This window comes from Nelusetta ayraudi, unplaced genomic scaffold (genome assembly GCF_046127955.1).
Source record: "Nelusetta ayraudi isolate G7.1 ecotype Tasmania unplaced genomic scaffold, CSIRO-AGI_Nayr_v1 ptg000009l, whole genome shotgun sequence".
NCBI classification, from domain to species: domain Eukaryota; kingdom Metazoa; phylum Chordata; class Actinopteri; order Tetraodontiformes; family Monacanthidae; genus Nelusetta; species Nelusetta ayraudi.
The window spans coordinates 1,792,142-1,809,497 of NW_027466059.1; the positions used below are offsets into that span (position 1 = coordinate 1,792,142).

Below are 17,356 nucleotides of genomic sequence, written 5' to 3' on the forward strand. Positions count from 1 at the left end.
AACGAACCGATTGTAAGAGCCAGCTCATTGAAGTGAATGAAGTGAGCCGGTTCCTGAATGGGAGCCGTTTATTTTTAGGAATTTGGAAACCATTACTTTTTTCGGCTACGTGCATTTCAAATCTGTTATCCTCTATTTTTTTTTGTTTTGCAATTTTTAAAATTTTATCTTGTTATGATGTTTTGTTGTATGTGTTCTTTCACTTGTGTTGAGTGTGTAATACACGTTTAATATTTTTTGATATCATGAACATTAGTCGTTAATTTTTTTAGCACATATGTTGGTCAGTCACATGAGTTTGGTAACAAAATATTATACTCCCAAAAAAATAAACAAACAAATAAACAAATAAATAAATAAATGAATAAAATTTAAAATAAATAAATAAAAATCTAATATGCCCCTTGGGAGCCAAACGAACCGGTTCTTTTTAGTGAGCCGAGCCAAACGAACCGGTTCCCATCATAGTGTGAGTTTGTGAGAGGGAGGGACGTACACAAACCGCCGCTCAGCTTCCACTTCCTGGTCCCTTCCCTGTTGTCAGCAGCGGCTCACCCTGGCAGCCTTCACTGTTAGCATGCTAGCAGGCTGCGGCTGAACTGTTGACATGAACCCCAGCGGAGGTGCGGTGGATGAATTCAACTGCCTGCGGTCTACTTACCTACATTAGTCACGCCCGCCCCGACTGTTTGCTTTGTTTCTGTGCGGGATGTCTCGTCTGATGCGCGGCGGAGACGCTGGAGCCCGAGAGCCGCTGCTCACCGGCGGCCACCTGGAGGAGGAGGAGAGCTTGGAGGACGAAGGTGAGGCTACAGGTTGGCGTCGCTTGTCGGGTTGTTGTGCGCCTTGGCGTCGATTTGTTTTTTTGTTTGTTTTTTTGTTTGTTTTGCAACATGTAAAGGTATTTTCACTTAGATCCAACACAAGCGAAATGGTTGTCGTGTTAAGCAGCAGCCACCTACAGTTAAGGTAATGTTTGCAGCTTGAACTCTGTATTCCTGAGGACAATATTCGCTTATCTAACACCAGCAGACATCTGGAGTTTCTTTATCAAACTTTGACCAGAATGTTTTGGTTTCAAAACAAAAGTCCTGGCTGTTGCTGATTGAACAAATGTAATACAGTTTGTTTTTTTTCTTGTATTAACCGTTACTGCTATTTAAAAGTAATTTAGAGTTATGTTATTCTTCAGGATGTCATCATTATTACTGTTGCAGAAAACGCAAGAACTCAGGGAAACTAAAACATCACGATTATTGATATAGTTTCAGTTTCGGCGGGCCGGATTAAAAGCTTAATGGGCCGTAGTTTGCTCGACCCTGTTCTGGCCTATAAACGTTTTGCAAGGATGCTCGCAATAGTTATAGCTATAAACCTCATTATCAATTGACCTGTGTTTGCTTTGTAGGGGAAATCATTTTTGAGCGGAGGGCATCAACGAACATGAAGCAAAGTGCTGATTTAGGCCCAGACAGAAGACTCACCTATGAGGAAGCCGTAGAAGAAACAGGTAAGTTTGATGGTGCCGGGGCTCATTCTGTTTCACTGGGGGAGAAAAAGTCCCAACAGACCATTCAAATGAAATGATAGCACATAAAGTTCAACCCTGGAAAATGTTGTTTTGTTGTCAGTCCGTTAAAACGTTCAGAACTCTTTGGAAGCAGTTGTCATGGTAGAGACGCAGAACACGAACAGACTTTATTTCAGGGTCCTACAAGGTTAGATTGAAGAGCAAGCAAATGGGCGTTGAAGCTATGCAGTGTAAAACAAACAAATACTGGGGCTGTTTGGTTAACTGATGACTTCTGCTTTTGCCTGAAGGTTTTGGCCTGTTCCACTGGCTGCTCCTGCTCGTGTGCGGCTGGGCCAATGCCAGCGATGCCGTGGAGATTCTCTGCGTGTCATTTCTCCTGCCCACAGCGCGCTGCGATCTGCACCTCAGCTCTTCCGACATGGGCCTGCTGACTGCCAGCATTTTCCTTGGTGAGTCAAAATTGTTGAAGCAAACAGTTGTTTTTCAGATTAGTGGCGTTGTATTTATTTCTGTATACATTCTAAAAAAAACAATTATTTTTAAAAAAGAAGTGTTTTTTTCTGACTTGGACAGTAAATTGAATGTCTTTCTTTCTGGGTGACAGGTAAACGAACAAAAAGCATAATTCTTGGTTCTGTAAACGTGCTAAAGGCAAAGACAGTGAACCGTAAAATCAAATTCATGCCTGTTTATGTACAAAATGAACGTGTATTTGTCGCGGAAGGTTCTTGTTTGATTTGGACCACAGTTTTATATGAAACAGCGAGGGCGATCTGAGGGTTAAAGCAGTTGAAAATCATGTCTTATCATGTAAATTATATGTGAGCTAAGCTCATGTGTTTAAATAGATTCTAAAAATTGTCAGCACCCTTTTTTGGCTGTGTCTGAGCCACTGTTGAACTCTTCTTGTCTTCTAGGCATGATGATTGGTGGATACCTGTGGGGATACCTGGCTGACCAGAGGGGGCGCCGTAAGGTCCTGGTTGTCTCTCTGGCAATCAACGGGCTGTTTGGAGGTCTGGCCAGCTTGGCTCCGTGGTTCTGGCTCTTCCTGCTGTTGAGGTTCATCAGCGGCATTGGGTATGTGTGTGTGTAGCCACAGCCCAGAGTCCAAGATGGCCATGGTCTGTCAGGAGGTCATTGTATTTGTCTTTGTAAAAGAGCAGCAATCGGTGTGTGACCGATGACGATTTCCTGTGTGGAACTGTTTGAACACTCGACTGCAGCACAGAGTTCGAGCACAGGAGATATCTGACATCTTAACAGCGACTGGTGGCTCACAGATTAAAACGGTTGTCGTTTTTTTCCCCCCTGCCCCCCTCTCCCTCCTGCAGGGTTGGCGGCTCTGTCCCCGTTATCTTCTCCTACTTCTCAGAATTCATGCCTCGTCTGAGGAGAGGCGCCATGATCAGCTGCCTGGCCACCTTCTGGATGGGAGGAAACATCGTAGCTGCCGGTGGGAACAGAAAGACACACATACAATATTGTGTTTTATCTAAACGCTGACACCGTTGCTGCAGGTGCCGTGGAAACTTTTGTTGTCATTATTATATGAAAGCTAACAGATGTGGCTACAAGATGAATTCCAGACTTCTTGTCTTTACATGTATCATGTATCATCGAGACAGTAATCCCCTGCATCCATATAAAAGGTATTGCATGGTCTCTCATCCAAACTGTGTCTCTGTTGGCAGGTCTGGCCTGGTTGGTGATTCCAAAGACCTGGACCCATTTCTCTCTGGGCTTTGTGGACTTCCAGAGTTGGAGGTTGTTTGTGGTCCTCTGCTCCATCCCGAGCCTCTCGTCGGCCCTCATCATTAAGCTGTTCATGCCCGAAAGCCCAAAGTTTCTCATGGAGGTACGAAAGAGGCTCACCTGCGAAGCTCCTCTTTTCTTCTGAGCTCGGCCTGAGATTTGTGCCTTCTTTTCCCTCCACCAGGCCGGCCGTGAGAGAGAAGCACTCCATGTCTTTCACCTGATGTTTAAAGTCAACGTGTGGCGAAAAGGCAAAGTTTTCCCAGTATGTTGAACGACACTGTTTTGCCATCATATTTTGCGTGATACATGAAAATAGATTATTTTTTAATGTCAAGTCCTGCTTCTTTTTGTGGTTCATGCATGTGCATATGTGTATAATACTCAATTTAACCCCTTATTTATTTTATTTTTTTCAGGAGTTTGGTTTGCTTACAAGCTCAAAGAAAAGCAGAGAATCAGGGGAGGCGACAAGCTTCAGCTCACAGGGAGAATATGTTGCTATTTTGAAAAAGGTACATTTTTTCGAGTTAAAGATTCTTTCTCCAGATTGCGATGTGTCCTTTTCCGCACCTGCAGCGCATAACAAGCATTTGGAATTCCTGTCCCAAATCAGATACACAGCAGTCATAGACATTTTAAATCAGTCTATTTTGAATAATCATTTGGGAGGAGGTCTAGCATTTGTCAGGTATATTTTCTCTTCTTTTGCAGGCATTGTTACCCATCAAGAACATCTACAGCGGCCAACTCAGATCCAGGAGCGTCATCCTGATGATCGTCTTCTACTGCACCTCCTTTGGGTGAGAAATCTGAAACCAGTGACACGTACACAGTGACCTTGTGCTCCAAACTCTTGACTCCAATGAAAGGGCTGATTTGTGCAGGTACTACGGCCTGTGGATGTGGTTCCCGGAGCTCTTTAAGAGGATGGAAGAGGGCGGCTCCCCCTGCTCCAACAGGTCCCTCTCGTTTCAACTCACCCACAACCAAAGCTGCTACCCGGTCAAGACTGCTGGTGTGTATCAGCAGATTGAGAAACGATGCTGAATAAAAAAAGTTCTGCTTTTTCCTGAACTCCAGTTCACTTGACAGCAACTCTTCTTAATATTTCCCCCCCCAAAAAACCTCTTGGTTTTGGTTTCAGAAATTCCCCCTCACTGAAAAATGTTTCCTGTCTGTGTGACTGAGTACAGAGTATGTTACACTAGAAGGTCACTGATTATCCTCACTCCATGTGTTCTGCACCTGACAGTTTACATGGAGGGCTTCCTTATCGCCGTGTCAAACCTACCCGGAAACATCTTCACTATCCTTGTGATGGACAGCACAGGAGGAAAAGCTCTCCTCTGTAAGTGTGATGTCTTCTCTCAGTGGTTTCAATAATTCCTTCTTCAGTATCTTCCAAAGCGCTAAAGATTTTTCTTTATCGAGGGATTACACTCCACGCATTTTATTATCTTTCTTCACGTTGCTTTTGCTAATGTATGGAAGAGGATTAGGGCTACAAGAAGAGAAAAAAAATTACTATCTTTTTTTCCAAGTTTCTTTTTCGAGAACAAAGTTGAAATTTTGAGATTAAAGTCGAAATTTAGTAAAAGACACATAAAAAAGACAAAATTTTGTGAATAAAATCGTTAGTTTTGCAATTAATGTCAACAGAAGTAAGTCAAAATGTCGAGTGTTAAGTCAAAAGGCTCTTTATTCACAAAATTGTGTCTCTTTTTCATCAACTTTTTTCACAAAATGTTGACCCTTGTTTCACAAAATTTCAACGTAAAACTCGAAATGAAAGCTTAAATAAAAATCCTCCTTCCTGTAATATTTTTTTCGCTTCTTGTGGCCCTAATCCTCTTTCGTACAAATGTAAAGAAATGATCAGGAGAAAAAAAAACTTCGGAAACATTGCAGGACAGCTGGATCTGAAGTCTGAAACCTTGCTTGTCCACCTCGCCAAGCTTTAACCGGAAAGATTTCAGACGATCTTCTTATTGTGCATTTGTTTTGTCTGTGCTGAAAGCAGGAAGTGACCTCCACTATCTGCCCCTACCTGACTCTTTGACATCCTGACCCTTTCACCTTTGGTTTTTATCTCCAGCCGGCAGCCTGGTGGTGTCCAGTCTCAGCGTCTTCCTCATCTACATGGTCCAGACCAAAGTGCAGAGTCTGGTGCTTTCCTGTGTCTTCAGCTGTGTGAATGTGATCACCTGGAACTCTGTGGACGTGTTGGGGACAGAGCTCTACCCAACTCAGCTACGGTACGCTCACTTGGAACCGAGAAAGTGTAGTTGGAACATTATCCAAATGTTTCAGACATTTATATATTTTTCTTCCTAGACCCCAGTGGGGCAGCCTTTTATCATTATTGATTGGAAAAAAACATATCTAGACAAAATATGTTTTGGGGGGATGCCGGTTGCAGCAGATGAATTTTCCAGAATAGTAACGTTTCTCCTTCCTGCCCTCCAGCTCCTCTGCTCTGGGCTTCTTCACGGGAGTGGGCCGAGTGGCAGCCATCACGGGGAACATCGTCTTTGGCAAGCTGGTGGACACAAACTGCGCCGTGCCAATTCTGCTGGTGTCCTTTCTGCTCCTCAGCGCAGGACTCGTGGCTCTCCTGCTCCCACAAACCAAGCAGACGGAGCTCACCTGACGTCTGCCGCCAGCACCAATCCTCTGCGTCTGCGTGGAAGGAGCCTCCAGCTGCCTTCTGTGTCTCCTTCCCGAGGGGTTTCAAAACCCCGTGCCTCACTGCGGTGCCTTGTTTGAGCGAGGAAAAAAAAAGACAACCGAAGGGTTTTTTTGTACTCATTACTTAGACAACGTAGGAATAAGTTGGCGTTGTCTCAGCGTTTGAAACATTCCAAGGTAAGAGTCAGAAAACACCAAAGATGCTTTGAAAAAAAGTTGGAGATGAAGATATTCTAGAGGCTGTCAGGGCCTCAGTTCTGAAAATGTCATTGTGATTTCACCTTGAAGCTAAACTGAATCTCCAGAGTTTTTTTGGAGTGTTTTTTCAGCACATTATCCTGGAATTTGTTGAAAGAGAAAACAGAAATCCAGAGATTTCCAAGGCCACTGCTATTTCTTTTTTTTTTACATTTTTAAATTATTTTTTGCAAACTCTGTCGCGCACTGTTGGATGACAGTAGAAAATGCCTTTCAAGAGAAGATTCAGGTGACCTCTATGCAACTTCATTTTTCACAGTGGGATTGTACCACCCTGCTCCAACTAAACCATTGACCTGAAAACTCCTGTTTGTGCAGAAAACCACAGTGAAGATCAGTCTGAAGAAGTTGAACTCAGTTTAAGCTTGAGAAAAACATCACTTGTTCAAAATACCTCTGGCACAAGATGTATTGACTTTACACCTACCCAAACCAAACACTCTTAGAAGTATCAAATCAGCTTGCAAAGCCGGTTTAATTTTTGTTCTCAATTAAAATCTATTTAAATACTTAACAGTAAATGGCTTAAAAAATGCATGGTTATAACTCTGACCATCTCTAATGAAGACTTGCGGTACAGTTAGTTTTTTTTTTTTTTTTTCTCAGTAAGTGGTGCTGTCAGTGTAAAATGTGTACAAACTTATTTATAGTTTATAAATAAACCATATTGTATTATCAAATACAAGGCCATGCTGCTGTTGGCCGATGTTTTCTCCCAATGCTGAAAGTTGAGAGGACATTCCACTATACAAGGAGGCGACCAAAAAATGCCTGACCAGTCATTTGTTTGCATATCTTTTGATATGCAAACAAAAACACTTTGATTTCTGAATGTTCTTCTGTTTTTCCAGCACCTTTACAGATAATCATTTTTTGCTATTTGTTGCACCGTAAAGCACGACACATCAGTACTTGTATTTTTTTTATTTGTACAATAAATAAACTTGTAATACTTTAGAATAACATTTCACACACACACACACACACACACACACACACACACACACACACACACACACACACACACACACACACACACACACACACACACACACACACACACACACACACACACACACAGTATGAGTAGCCATAGCTATCTGAAAGCTGTTGCAGAATAAACAAACCGCCTTGTGTGAATTTTGTGTTGGTTTCCGACTGATTCCGTGAAAGTTTCAGGAACTTTCTTTTTTTCTTTTTACAATAGAAGCAGAACTTCTTTTAGCTCTACGGTTACATTCCTCATAATTCGAACTCGACACTGATGTTTCAAGGATGAACAAAGCAACTGGTTCAAAACTGTTGAAATACATATAACAGAAGCCTTGGGAATTAAAGGTCTCTTGTAAAAGAAAAGCCACGTGTTCGCTTAAATAAAATTTAAATTCACTCGTTAAAAAAAAAAAAAGAAAGGCATTAAGTGTTCTTCCAAGTAAATTCAATCAAGGTGTAGCACCAAAGTAAACCTTTGACATTTGTAAAAGCATTGTTTCAGTTTTTATCGTCTTTAAATAGACTATCCCTATCACTGTATTTTATTCATCTGAAGGTATTTTAAGCAGCAGATTAAAAATGGATATGTATTTAATAACTCCTCCAAGCCAAAGTCCAATCGTAAATACTGTTAATAGTCATTTGTATTGCGTTCATTTAAACCAAAGCTAAATTGTGTCATGTTTTAAATCATTGCTATGTCAACACACACACACACACACACACACACACACACACACACACACACACACACACACACACACACACACACACACACACACACACACACACACACACACACACACACACACACGAGCATATCCACATCCCACCTTTCCTAGTACCGTATTACATGTTGCAGTACGTACAATTACATTTATACATCATCAGATTTTCATCTTTTTTTGAAGGAACGTGTGAACAAAGGGGAAAAGTCACAGAGTTAAGATGAACCTCTTAATTTTGGGTGTTTGAGGAATCAGTTTGAAATATTCTCTACCAAATGAATATATTCAAATTATGAGTTGAACTCGATGCTACATTTAGGGACTGTTGGTAGTAGTTCTACTGCGGTGTACTGTATTTGCTGGGACTATACATATAGTATAGTTATTATTGTTGATAACATTGTCTGACCCTAACCAAAAGGCTGCTGATACATACTGTTTATCCAAGCAAATGGTCGGAAATGCCGACATTTTGGAGAAAATGTTTGGGATAAATCTGGATTTAAAACAAATGCATTATCTACAACAATCATCACAGAATGGTCCTGCTTCTCACTGCAACCGGCTGTATTTTGGCCTCTTTTTGCCTTCGTCACATTTGATTAGCCATCGGCAGTATTATCTATTTGCCGCAAGAACAGCACAATGCAGCTCGGTAAACATCGAGTGAGCTTTTGCGAAGAACGTAAACACATCAATCATCCATTCTTTAATCGATTGAGGAATCGAGGGGAGGCTTATTAAAATGTCTATTTTTTGGGGGGGGTCGGCGGGGGGGATTAAGCAGGGTGGGCGTTTAAAAGGGCTTGACATCAGCTGTGTCTGATTGTCAAAAACATCATACCCATCTGTATATTTTTGACAAGTGGAGGGGCTCTTAAAAGCAAACGAAAACACAGAACATTCACAAACTTCCTGGCTGCTTGCAGGAGAACTGAGGTGATGCTACAGGCGTGACGGGGCGTGGCTGTCGCGGAGGAGGAGGAAGAAGAAGAGGAGAAGGAGGAGGAGGAGGTGCTGGGGGAAGCGAGCCGACGTCACTGCGTCAGCGCCAGCAGGACGTCCTTCACCAGCATGGTGCCAATCAGCATTTTCTCACAGTTGACCGTCAGCTGAGCCGCCCCTTCCTCTTTGGTCACCACGGTGATCAGCACCAGGCTGCCGCTGGTCACCGTCCTGCCGGCGAACCTGTGGACAGGAGCAGCAGGAGGAGGAACAGGAGGACTGAGTTGACAGTGTTGAAAGCAGCACAGGTTGAAAGTAAAGGCCGAGCCACAGAGATACAGGAGGTGGAGATAACCATGTCAGTCAGCAGGTTTGTGGTTCAAATGTAAAAAATAAATAAATTATGAAAATAAATACATAGAAACTGGTTTGACAAGAACTACACACACAAAAACAGGTAAGCAGAGAAACCAGCAGCAGCTTAATAGCTAACACCTACAAATCTTGTCAAGCTCCCGTGGGAAGCATTTTCTTCCTTTCCTTCCTTCTTTCTTTCTTTATTTAGTCCGTTTTACTACAGCTTCATTCTGACAACGAAAGACACTTTACCTAGCTGCATTTAAAAGCCACAGAGGACGATAAAGAAGAGTTGGACGCAACTGCTCGCCCAGCGGATGCTAAAGAGATTAGACGAAGGACAGGAGAGATTTTCCTGGTGGAAAATATGCATTTGCTTTTCCCCTGTCAGGCCTCGGGTAGAGTTTTGTTAAGCACTGCTACACTTTGTGTCTCCCTACGGTATGTTAACAGACAGCCAGGTAGCCTCAAGACGTAGCGTCCCCGGCTAAACCCGCCTAATCAAAGGTGATTTGCCTGTTTAAAGGCGACGGACTGAAAGCTCGTCCAGTCACTTTTCCGATGCTTCCCTCAGTTATTCCATCACTTTCCCACCAACTCTTTAACGCGTGGGTAGCGACGGTGTGGGGGACGCACGCAGAGGATTGCGGAAACGTTCGAGCTGATGCATCATCCATCGCCTGTCACCACCCACCGCTCACTCACCTGCACTCTTTGTCCGAGCCGCAGGGAACCCTGCTCACGTTGACAGCGGTGGTCACCCTCTGCACGATGGAGTGCTCGTTGCGGCACTTTGCGTCCAGCGTGAGCTTCTCCGTGATCTCGTTCATACCCATTAGCTGACCTGTGGTGGGGGAGAGCACAGCAACGGTCAAACTGAGCCAGCTCTTTACTCCCCCGGCATACAATGCAACACAGTAATCAAAACCGCATCAGCTGTTCTTGAAAAATATCCTCTAGCTTCAAACACGGGGTTAAGTATACAGTGAGAAATGCAGCTTTTGGGGGCACACACCTGTACAGAGATGGAGCGCATGTTACCAAAACTTAATGCAATCATTAAAGGACTGCTGCTCTAGTTCAAAGAAAACCCTCATTAGCTGTAATATACTTTGAAGTTAGGAAAAAATGGATCCGAAAGGTGAAAATGACATTAAATTTAATGACGTATAGGCTGAATCGTTCCGGCCCAGCTTCATGTAAAAAAAATAAATTAGCTCTGCTCCTTCCACCACATTTGAACCCTTCATGTTCTTATCGACCTTCTTAATGATGGTGAGTCTTAGCAGGCTGTGGTGGGAAGAAAATCTGACAGGCGCTACAGGAAGCTACGTGCATGCATGTTGCCAGGCTTTGTGTGTTAGAAATAGGGCAGAGCCATTTCTCCATTTTCCCCGTTTGGATCGTAATTCAGAATCCTGAATGATTGGGATTACAAAATGTTCAAAAGAAGCTTTTCCACTCCGAGATGTCTTTTGAGGGGCCCGACTATAAAAGCTACCGGTCAGGTACAAAAACACACAACAACTCAGACAATACACAATGCACTGTGACCATTTCAACGCCTCTGATTCACATCTAGCGCTCAGGTAACAGAAACGTGAGCAGCGGTGAAGGTGATGAAGTGCCGCTCCGAGCCCCATGTCAAACAATGCGGTGCAGAGAGGTGATTCGGGATGGGTGCCGGATGAGCGCGTACAGTCATTTGCGGCATGGCGGGTTAAATACAGGTGAGTCTGCCAGTGCTGTTTACCAGGGCAGGGAGGAAAAGAGGGCAGGGGATGGGAAGGTGAGGGTCAGTGTGAGGTTGGCCACAGAAGCACGTGGGAGCGTATGGAACCTGAGGTTTATAAAAAAAATAAAAAAAACACAGACATCTATCAAAGGCCACTTACCCAGGTTTTGTAAAAGCCTCTCTATTGGGGGAGGGGGGACAGTATGAAGAGGGAGGAAACATGGATGTGACACATGATGAGAATCACTGAGTGTTTTGTCGTGGCTGAGAACTCGCTTTGCGTGAGTCAAGAAGCATGCTGTCATCTTGAGCCGCTTTCACGGTTGAATGTTCGTGCACTCAAAGCAACAATTATAAATGCACATGTGTTTTCTGTCCTTAGGATGATGGTTCCCGCAACATTTTTATGACGCAGTGACTTGTGGCAGGGAGAATGGCACCCTTGATACTGACACAGCGCCCCCCCCACCGATTGTTCCATGTTGCCGCAAAAAGAAAAAAGAATCAAAAGAAATCTGCAATACGCAGCAGGAAAAAATATCGATACAGCATCATATTAGGTATTTCATGTGGTTTTATATTACCCATTAAAACCTATTAAATATTGATTTTTTTTTCTTCTTGTCTAATAACTTTGTTTTCAAGAAATAATCAACTCCATTGACTTTTCAGTCCACTAGGAGGTGCCAGGTACTCACTATCTCACAATGCTCACTGAGAGTTGGCCGGTGAATAGACAATAATCACATCGCGCACCGCAACATTAACTACATTGCAATTATATTGCACTGGCTTGTATTTACAATAATAATGTTGTATTGTGGATGCGTCACACTCAAAGTCAACACCAGCTCTGCACACCAGCCAGCCGGTTTTGTCATGTTGCCCTGCTCTTTGTGCCAGTGAATGAATATGGAGCAGCTCAAAACAAATCAAGAATGAAAGTTAGTATGAAAGGAAATATGAGAAATATGCTTTAAAAAAACAAACAAAAGTGAAGCCCATCTGGTTGTTTTTTCATCACATTCCTTTCATCACTCACCCTGCTCCTTTTTAAACTCGTTCTCCGTCAGGAAGACGGGCCTCATCAGCTCCCCGACCGGCGGCTGAATGGAGACGAAGAATTTCCTGGTGTGAGTGCTGAAAGAGGCCGACAACACTGGTAAGTACAAAAACTTTGCCGGGAGGGAACTTCAAACACAGGATTGAATTCTGCCGTTGGCTGCCTCGCTGCTGTGAAGGAAGGGTGCGTTCGGGAAACAAACTCACCAGAGCTGAAAGTTTGCAGCCTGCGTGGAGTCGCAGAAATCGATGCCCATCACGGCTGTGGCTGTCTCGCCTGCAGGCAGCAGCTCTGACCGAGCACAACAACAACAAAACATCAGAAGCGGCTCAAACATAATTGCAGAAATGCATCGACATCCCTTGCAACCAAGCAAGCTTGTTTATGCTGATTATTATTTTTTTGATCTTCGTCCTCTGGGTGTTTTCGACACATTTCTGATCACATTCGGATGAGCTGTTGTTGACAGTGTTACGAGACCGATTGGGCCGCAGCTAGCTGGTTCGCATGCAAAATGTGTGTTAAATGGAAAGCGAACTGCACTAATGTAGCATTTTCTAGCGCCTTCACGTTACCCCAAAGCGCTTTACAAAACCTCTCATTCAGCCATTCACATTCACACACCCATGGGTGGCTGCAGCCAATGCAACGCGCTGCCAGACCCACTGGGGGCAATTTAGGATTCAGTGTCTTGCCCAAGGACACAGTTGGAGCCAGGGTTCGAACCACCATCACCTCGATCATCGGACGGCCCGTTCTACCAACTGAGGCACAGCCATATGTATAAATTCCTGTATCCCACAACAGGAGCAAACACTTTTTTGAAATTACAAACTAAATCTTTGTCATCAAAGCTGTGTCATTGTAATTATAAATCATCACCACTAGTCATCATCTAGCTTCTTCTCTGGCTGCTTCGCCTTCGTCACTCACCGATCTCTGGAAACTCTTTGACCCTCATCCCCGACTGGAGCTTCACGTCCTCCATGTGCAGGCTCTTGGCGTCGGCGGTGGCGCTGTTGGTGAACTGCATCTGCACCGCCACCATGTTGCCGTCGGGGCTGAACGGCTGCCTGCTGAAGCAGTACTCCACCGACAGGCCCTCCCCTGTGATGCGGTGCAGCAGCTCGTAGTTCTTCAGGGCGCTGGAGGGGGAGATGGTCTGCAGGCAGACAGGGGGGAGGCGTTGAACGGTCAACGAGCTCATCGAGCGCTGCAGCTCGCGAGTCTGATTTTGTATTCTTCAGTCAGTGTCCAACATTATTCAGCTCCTCTGTATTTGACAGTTGCGTCAGCTTCCCTCCGTCACAACTCACTTTCTGGATTAATGCTTTTTAAGGGGGTATAAATGATTAATGATGAAATGGTTTGAAGGAAAATAATAATAAAACAACATGAGCTTTTCCAGACAACCAGGAGGACAGTGAGGTAAGACTGAGTGCAACACCCACTGAGGAAGAGATATAAACGTTCTGAATGCATTTTAAATTCTCAATGGAAAACTGGAAACAAACAGTCTCCGCTTTCCTTTATATGAAAAAAATACCGATCGCGAGTTAGATTGTGCTCGGTGCGAACTTTCTTGGCGACAAAAATCGTTTAGGTCTAGTTTACGGACCAGCTGGTGGATTGACGGAGCTCTTCGCCAAATCATTTAATCTGTCTGGGAGTAGGCAGAGGGACTGACTGAGGTTCTGCTCGCCTCCAGTCACAGTTACAGAGACTGAAAAATGTGCGGAAAAGACGCACAGTGATGAGTCCCATCAAATTGTTTTTGGTGTTGGAGGCGGAGAAATAAAATGATTTCACAATATTCAAGGGAAATTAGATATTCAAAATGGAATCATTCAAAATAAGATGTTTTAAAAAAAATAAATAAAAAAAATATTTTTAAACACATTTAAACGGGACATTTCCGCTGTCCTGGCAGATTATATTAAATTTTGTCTGGCCCAGGGGTGTCCCACTTTGACCCAGCACCTGCGAAAAAGGTGTGCGGTGTTAAAACACTCATCAGAAGAAGGCGAGAATCCTTACCGCTGGGGAGAGAACGGTGTCAGACAGAGAGAGCCCCTCCAGGTCGGTCACCAGGCTGTTGGACAGGAAGGTGTTGACGGGCGTGACTTGAGGGGAGGGAGCCGGCTCGACTGCGGAGCAAAAATAATAACGTTAAGAGTCGAATTCAGCTGCGGCCGCACCCAAAGAACAGAAGAGCAAATAAATCTTTCATGTTGGTTCCAACGACCAGAAAAAGAAAACTTTGGTGCGTTTGTAGAGCTAATCAAAGATTCTTCTCCTCCCATTCCGCTTAAATCAGTGCAACCTCTGTTGGTGGTTCTGAGATTAAATTTAGAGCAGGCAGCTCCGAGAGATGAAAAACTGCTCACAGTCATCCAGGTCCAGCAGAGACATTTCTTTTTTCTCTTTCTTGCTCTCCTTCTTGACGGGCTTTGGTGGAGGTTTGGATTCGGCAGCCTGCAGGGGATCAAGAGGAAGCCGTGAGGACGTGTGAAGACTCTACCGTCACCAATGACAGGGCAGTTTGGTTCATATTTGGATGATTAGAATATAAATTCACGCTCTCCATTGCACATCGTTGTGATTTCAGATTATTTCCATGTGCATTCTTCAACCGTGCAGTGCCGTACAGGGAGGCTTCACGTGTCTAGAGGCGGTTCATCAGTACCTTCTTCTTCTTTTTGACCTCGGCCTCGGACTCAGACTCCTCAGACTCTGATTGGCTGCTCTCGGACTCGCTCTCCTCCTCCTCAGATTCAGACTCGGAGTCGCTCTTGCATTGTTTACTCTTCCTCTCGCGCTTCTTCTCTTCTTCGTCGCTGGTCTGCTCACTGAAATTCAAAGGGAAAAAAAAAGAAGCCATAAATGAAAAGGCTGGTTTATGGTACCGTGACGTTACAACAGCTCTTCGGACTTGGTACACAAACATTTGAAAACCAAACAATACACTCTTTTGCTACCTTTCACTTTGCTGTCTTGGCTTCTTTGTTTCTTTCTTCTTCTTCTTCTTCTTCTTGTCCTTCTCCTCTTCGTCCTCCTCCTCTTCCTCCGAATCGGAGGCCTCCTCGCTCTCCTCACTCTCCGACCCCGAGCCGCTGTCTGAGCTGCCGCTGCTCCTCTCCGAGCTGCTGGCGGAGTCCGACTCTGGAAGGCCGGAGAGAGAAAGAGCAGTTCAAATCTCATCCTACTTTCTTACTGTGTCATGTCATGTAAGGAGAGTGAAACAAGATTTTTTTTTTTTTCTCGAACAATTCCTTACCCTCTAAATGTTTAATCAAAAGAAATTCTGGGAGATAACAACACGCTCCTTGAGACTAATTTCTAGCGTTTTTTTCGTAAATTATTCATGACGCTTTCGCTCGGAGGCGAGTACAGCTCAAGAGAATCAAAATGAAATGCTGGAGCCTCCAGATCTGAGGCATTAACAACAGTACTGATGGCATTTCAGTTGCACTTGCAATAATGTTCAGTAGTCGCAAAACATTTTTTTGCTAATTACGCTCTCGATTCTTCTTTGAATCTGTCAAATGTGCTGAAGACATGATTAATTATCAAAAACACCCAGTAAACAGTATGTTTAGCCCTCTGTTTAAAACCTCCAACAAAAAAAGCTGTTTTTTTTTGCTCCTTTTTTAAAAAAAGATGCTTTGTTGAATCTTCCACGTGCTTGAAAGGTGAAAAAAAAAATCACCCATGAGGGTAAAACCAACACTACGTAGAAGAGGATGAACTTGATTGTGCTCTTTGTGACATCACAAAGACATCAGCAACTGCGTATTTCAACACACACTTTCTAAAGCAGTAACAGGTGAGGGACAAAGTGAAGGATGGATCTCTTCTCCTTTTCTGTGTAGTTCACTGGCAGGCTAATGACATTATTGTGAGGAAACACTGTCAAAGCAAATTTACCACAACATAGGACCACTCAAATTTGTAGCAGGTCAACATCACCATGTATTGAACTGCGACACGTCACCGAATCATCAACATGCTAAAATCTGACTAGCGCATGCTGGCAAGCAGCGCCCGGCTGTTACCACTGTCAGCTGACTCGGTCGGCCCCGACTCGCCCTCGGAGTCCGAGTAGAAGGGCTTCTCCACCTTCTTCTCCTTCCTCTTCTCCCGGCTGCTGCATTTGGTCCATTCAGGCACCTGGCGGAGGGGAGCAGAGTTGACACGGTGAGCCTAGGGCCCCCCGCGGCGCACCGGAGCTGAGCCGCAGGCAGATCACAGTAGCGTGGCCATGAACGCGTCACCCCGTGTGGTGAGAAGCAGCCAGAACGCAGCCAGCCTGCCGGATCAGAGGACAGGCTGCGAGGACGCGTCGAGAGTGGGTCTCGATTTTTTTTGTTTGGTTTTGTTTTAGCACAGCTACATGTGAGCACCAGGTGATGCCTTCATGACCAGTTGCAGAGATGAGTATTTTTTTTTTTTTTTTTTTTTTTTACGGTATCAGTGCTTCTCAAACGTTTTCGGTCACGCCCCTCTTTGGAGGAAGACAACAAAAAAAAATCCAGACGAGATGCAAAAAAAAAAAAACAAGTCAAGTTTAGCTTCTATTACAAAACATCACTTTCATTAATTGCGTTCTTTTCTCAGGGAGAAAATGCTTCCCAACTGCGTGAACCAGATTTTACTGACATTTTGTCATTTAGTTGATTCCAAAATCCTGACTAAATCCCAAAGGTTCAAAGAAAACAATTGTCTATTCTTACAGCAACAAGAAGAATAGATCATGAAAAGCTGAGCTGCTGGAAAACAAAGAGCAAGAAATGGGCCGTCCGCCATATTTGCCTCCATTACTTTGCCTGTATTTCTGTTCTCCATTTTCACAAAGATTCTGTGTCTCTCTGCCCGACTTGAGTGTGAAATCACTCCGGAAGCCTGTTTTGGATGTTGAGTCACACCAAAAGAAAGTTTGGTGGCTCAGACACCCCCCTTCCCCGCCCCCTTATCCTGGCTAGTCACTTGGCTCACACAGTCTCCGCCCACCCCAATCAAAACCAGCGCGCCCTCCAAAGCGTTGACGTGGCCAGTTTGAGAATCACTGTTTCACAAGTATTGGGTCCATTAAGAGATTTGATGTCTTTGAGGAGAGCTGACAGTCCTCCAGCACGTTGACTCCGCTTAGAAAGATGACTTAGTGCCTTGAGACTGATCACTAAGGATGTTCAAAAATAACTTAAATATCATAATAATAAAAAACCCTGTGGACAGCTAATACACTCAAAGTGTTGGAGGACAACACAATGCTTCTCAAAGAATCACTTCTTTAATGG

The 17,356-nt window shown here is 44.1% G+C and overlaps 2 protein-coding genes and 1 long non-coding RNA gene across 11 annotated transcripts in view; 1 reads left to right on the forward strand and 2 right to left on the reverse strand.

Annotated features, from left to right (window-relative positions):
- Nucleotides 1–59: 59 nt before the first annotated feature.
- Nucleotides 60–7,378, forward strand: sv2 (synaptic vesicle glycoprotein 2). Its single transcript, XM_076019317.1, has 13 exons — nt 60–803; nt 1,409–1,510; nt 1,822–1,983; nt 2,452–2,614; nt 2,869–2,990; nt 3,229–3,392; nt 3,474–3,554; nt 3,709–3,804; nt 4,004–4,092; nt 4,177–4,307; nt 4,545–4,640; nt 5,388–5,547; nt 5,759–7,378. Exons 1-13 carry the CDS (start codon nt 710–712, stop codon nt 5,940–5,942), a joined length of 1,644 nt encoding a protein of 547 aa, XP_075875432.1. The 5' UTR covers nt 60–709; the 3' UTR covers nt 5,943–7,378.
- LOC142883966 (uncharacterized) lies at nt 7,148–8,956 on the reverse strand. Its single transcript, XR_012926099.1, has 2 exons — nt 8,002–8,956; nt 7,148–7,927 (listed from the first exon to the last, which is right to left on the reverse strand). It is a non-coding gene; the product is annotated as an uncharacterized LOC142883966 (long non-coding RNA).
- A 28-nt stretch (nt 8,957–8,984) lies between these two features.
- Nucleotides 8,985–17,356, reverse strand: part of ap3b2 (adaptor related protein complex 3 subunit beta 2) — a 28,472-nt gene continuing 20,100 nt past the window's right edge. For 6 of the 9 annotated variants that reach the window (XM_076019310.1, XM_076019312.1, XM_076019311.1 and 3 more), the window contains 10 exons: nt 16,115–16,229; nt 15,038–15,221; nt 14,749–14,908; nt 14,447–14,534; nt 14,097–14,206; nt 12,993–13,221; nt 12,266–12,350; nt 12,039–12,136; nt 9,967–10,105; nt 8,985–9,183 (listed from right to left, as the gene is read on the reverse strand). In XM_076019310.1, coding sequence (XP_075875425.1) covers nt 8,997–9,183; nt 9,967–10,105; nt 12,039–12,136; nt 12,266–12,350; nt 12,993–13,221; nt 14,097–14,206; nt 14,447–14,534; nt 14,749–14,908; nt 15,038–15,221; nt 16,115–16,229 — 1,395 coding nt within the window. In that variant the 3' untranslated portion in view covers nt 8,985–8,996. The remainder of the gene's footprint in view (nt 9,184–9,966; nt 10,106–12,038; nt 12,137–12,265; nt 12,351–12,992; nt 13,222–14,096; nt 14,207–14,446; nt 14,535–14,748; nt 14,909–15,037; nt 15,222–16,114; nt 16,230–17,356) is intronic. The other 3 variants (XM_076019314.1, XM_076019313.1, XM_076019308.1) reach the window with 1 other exon arrangement.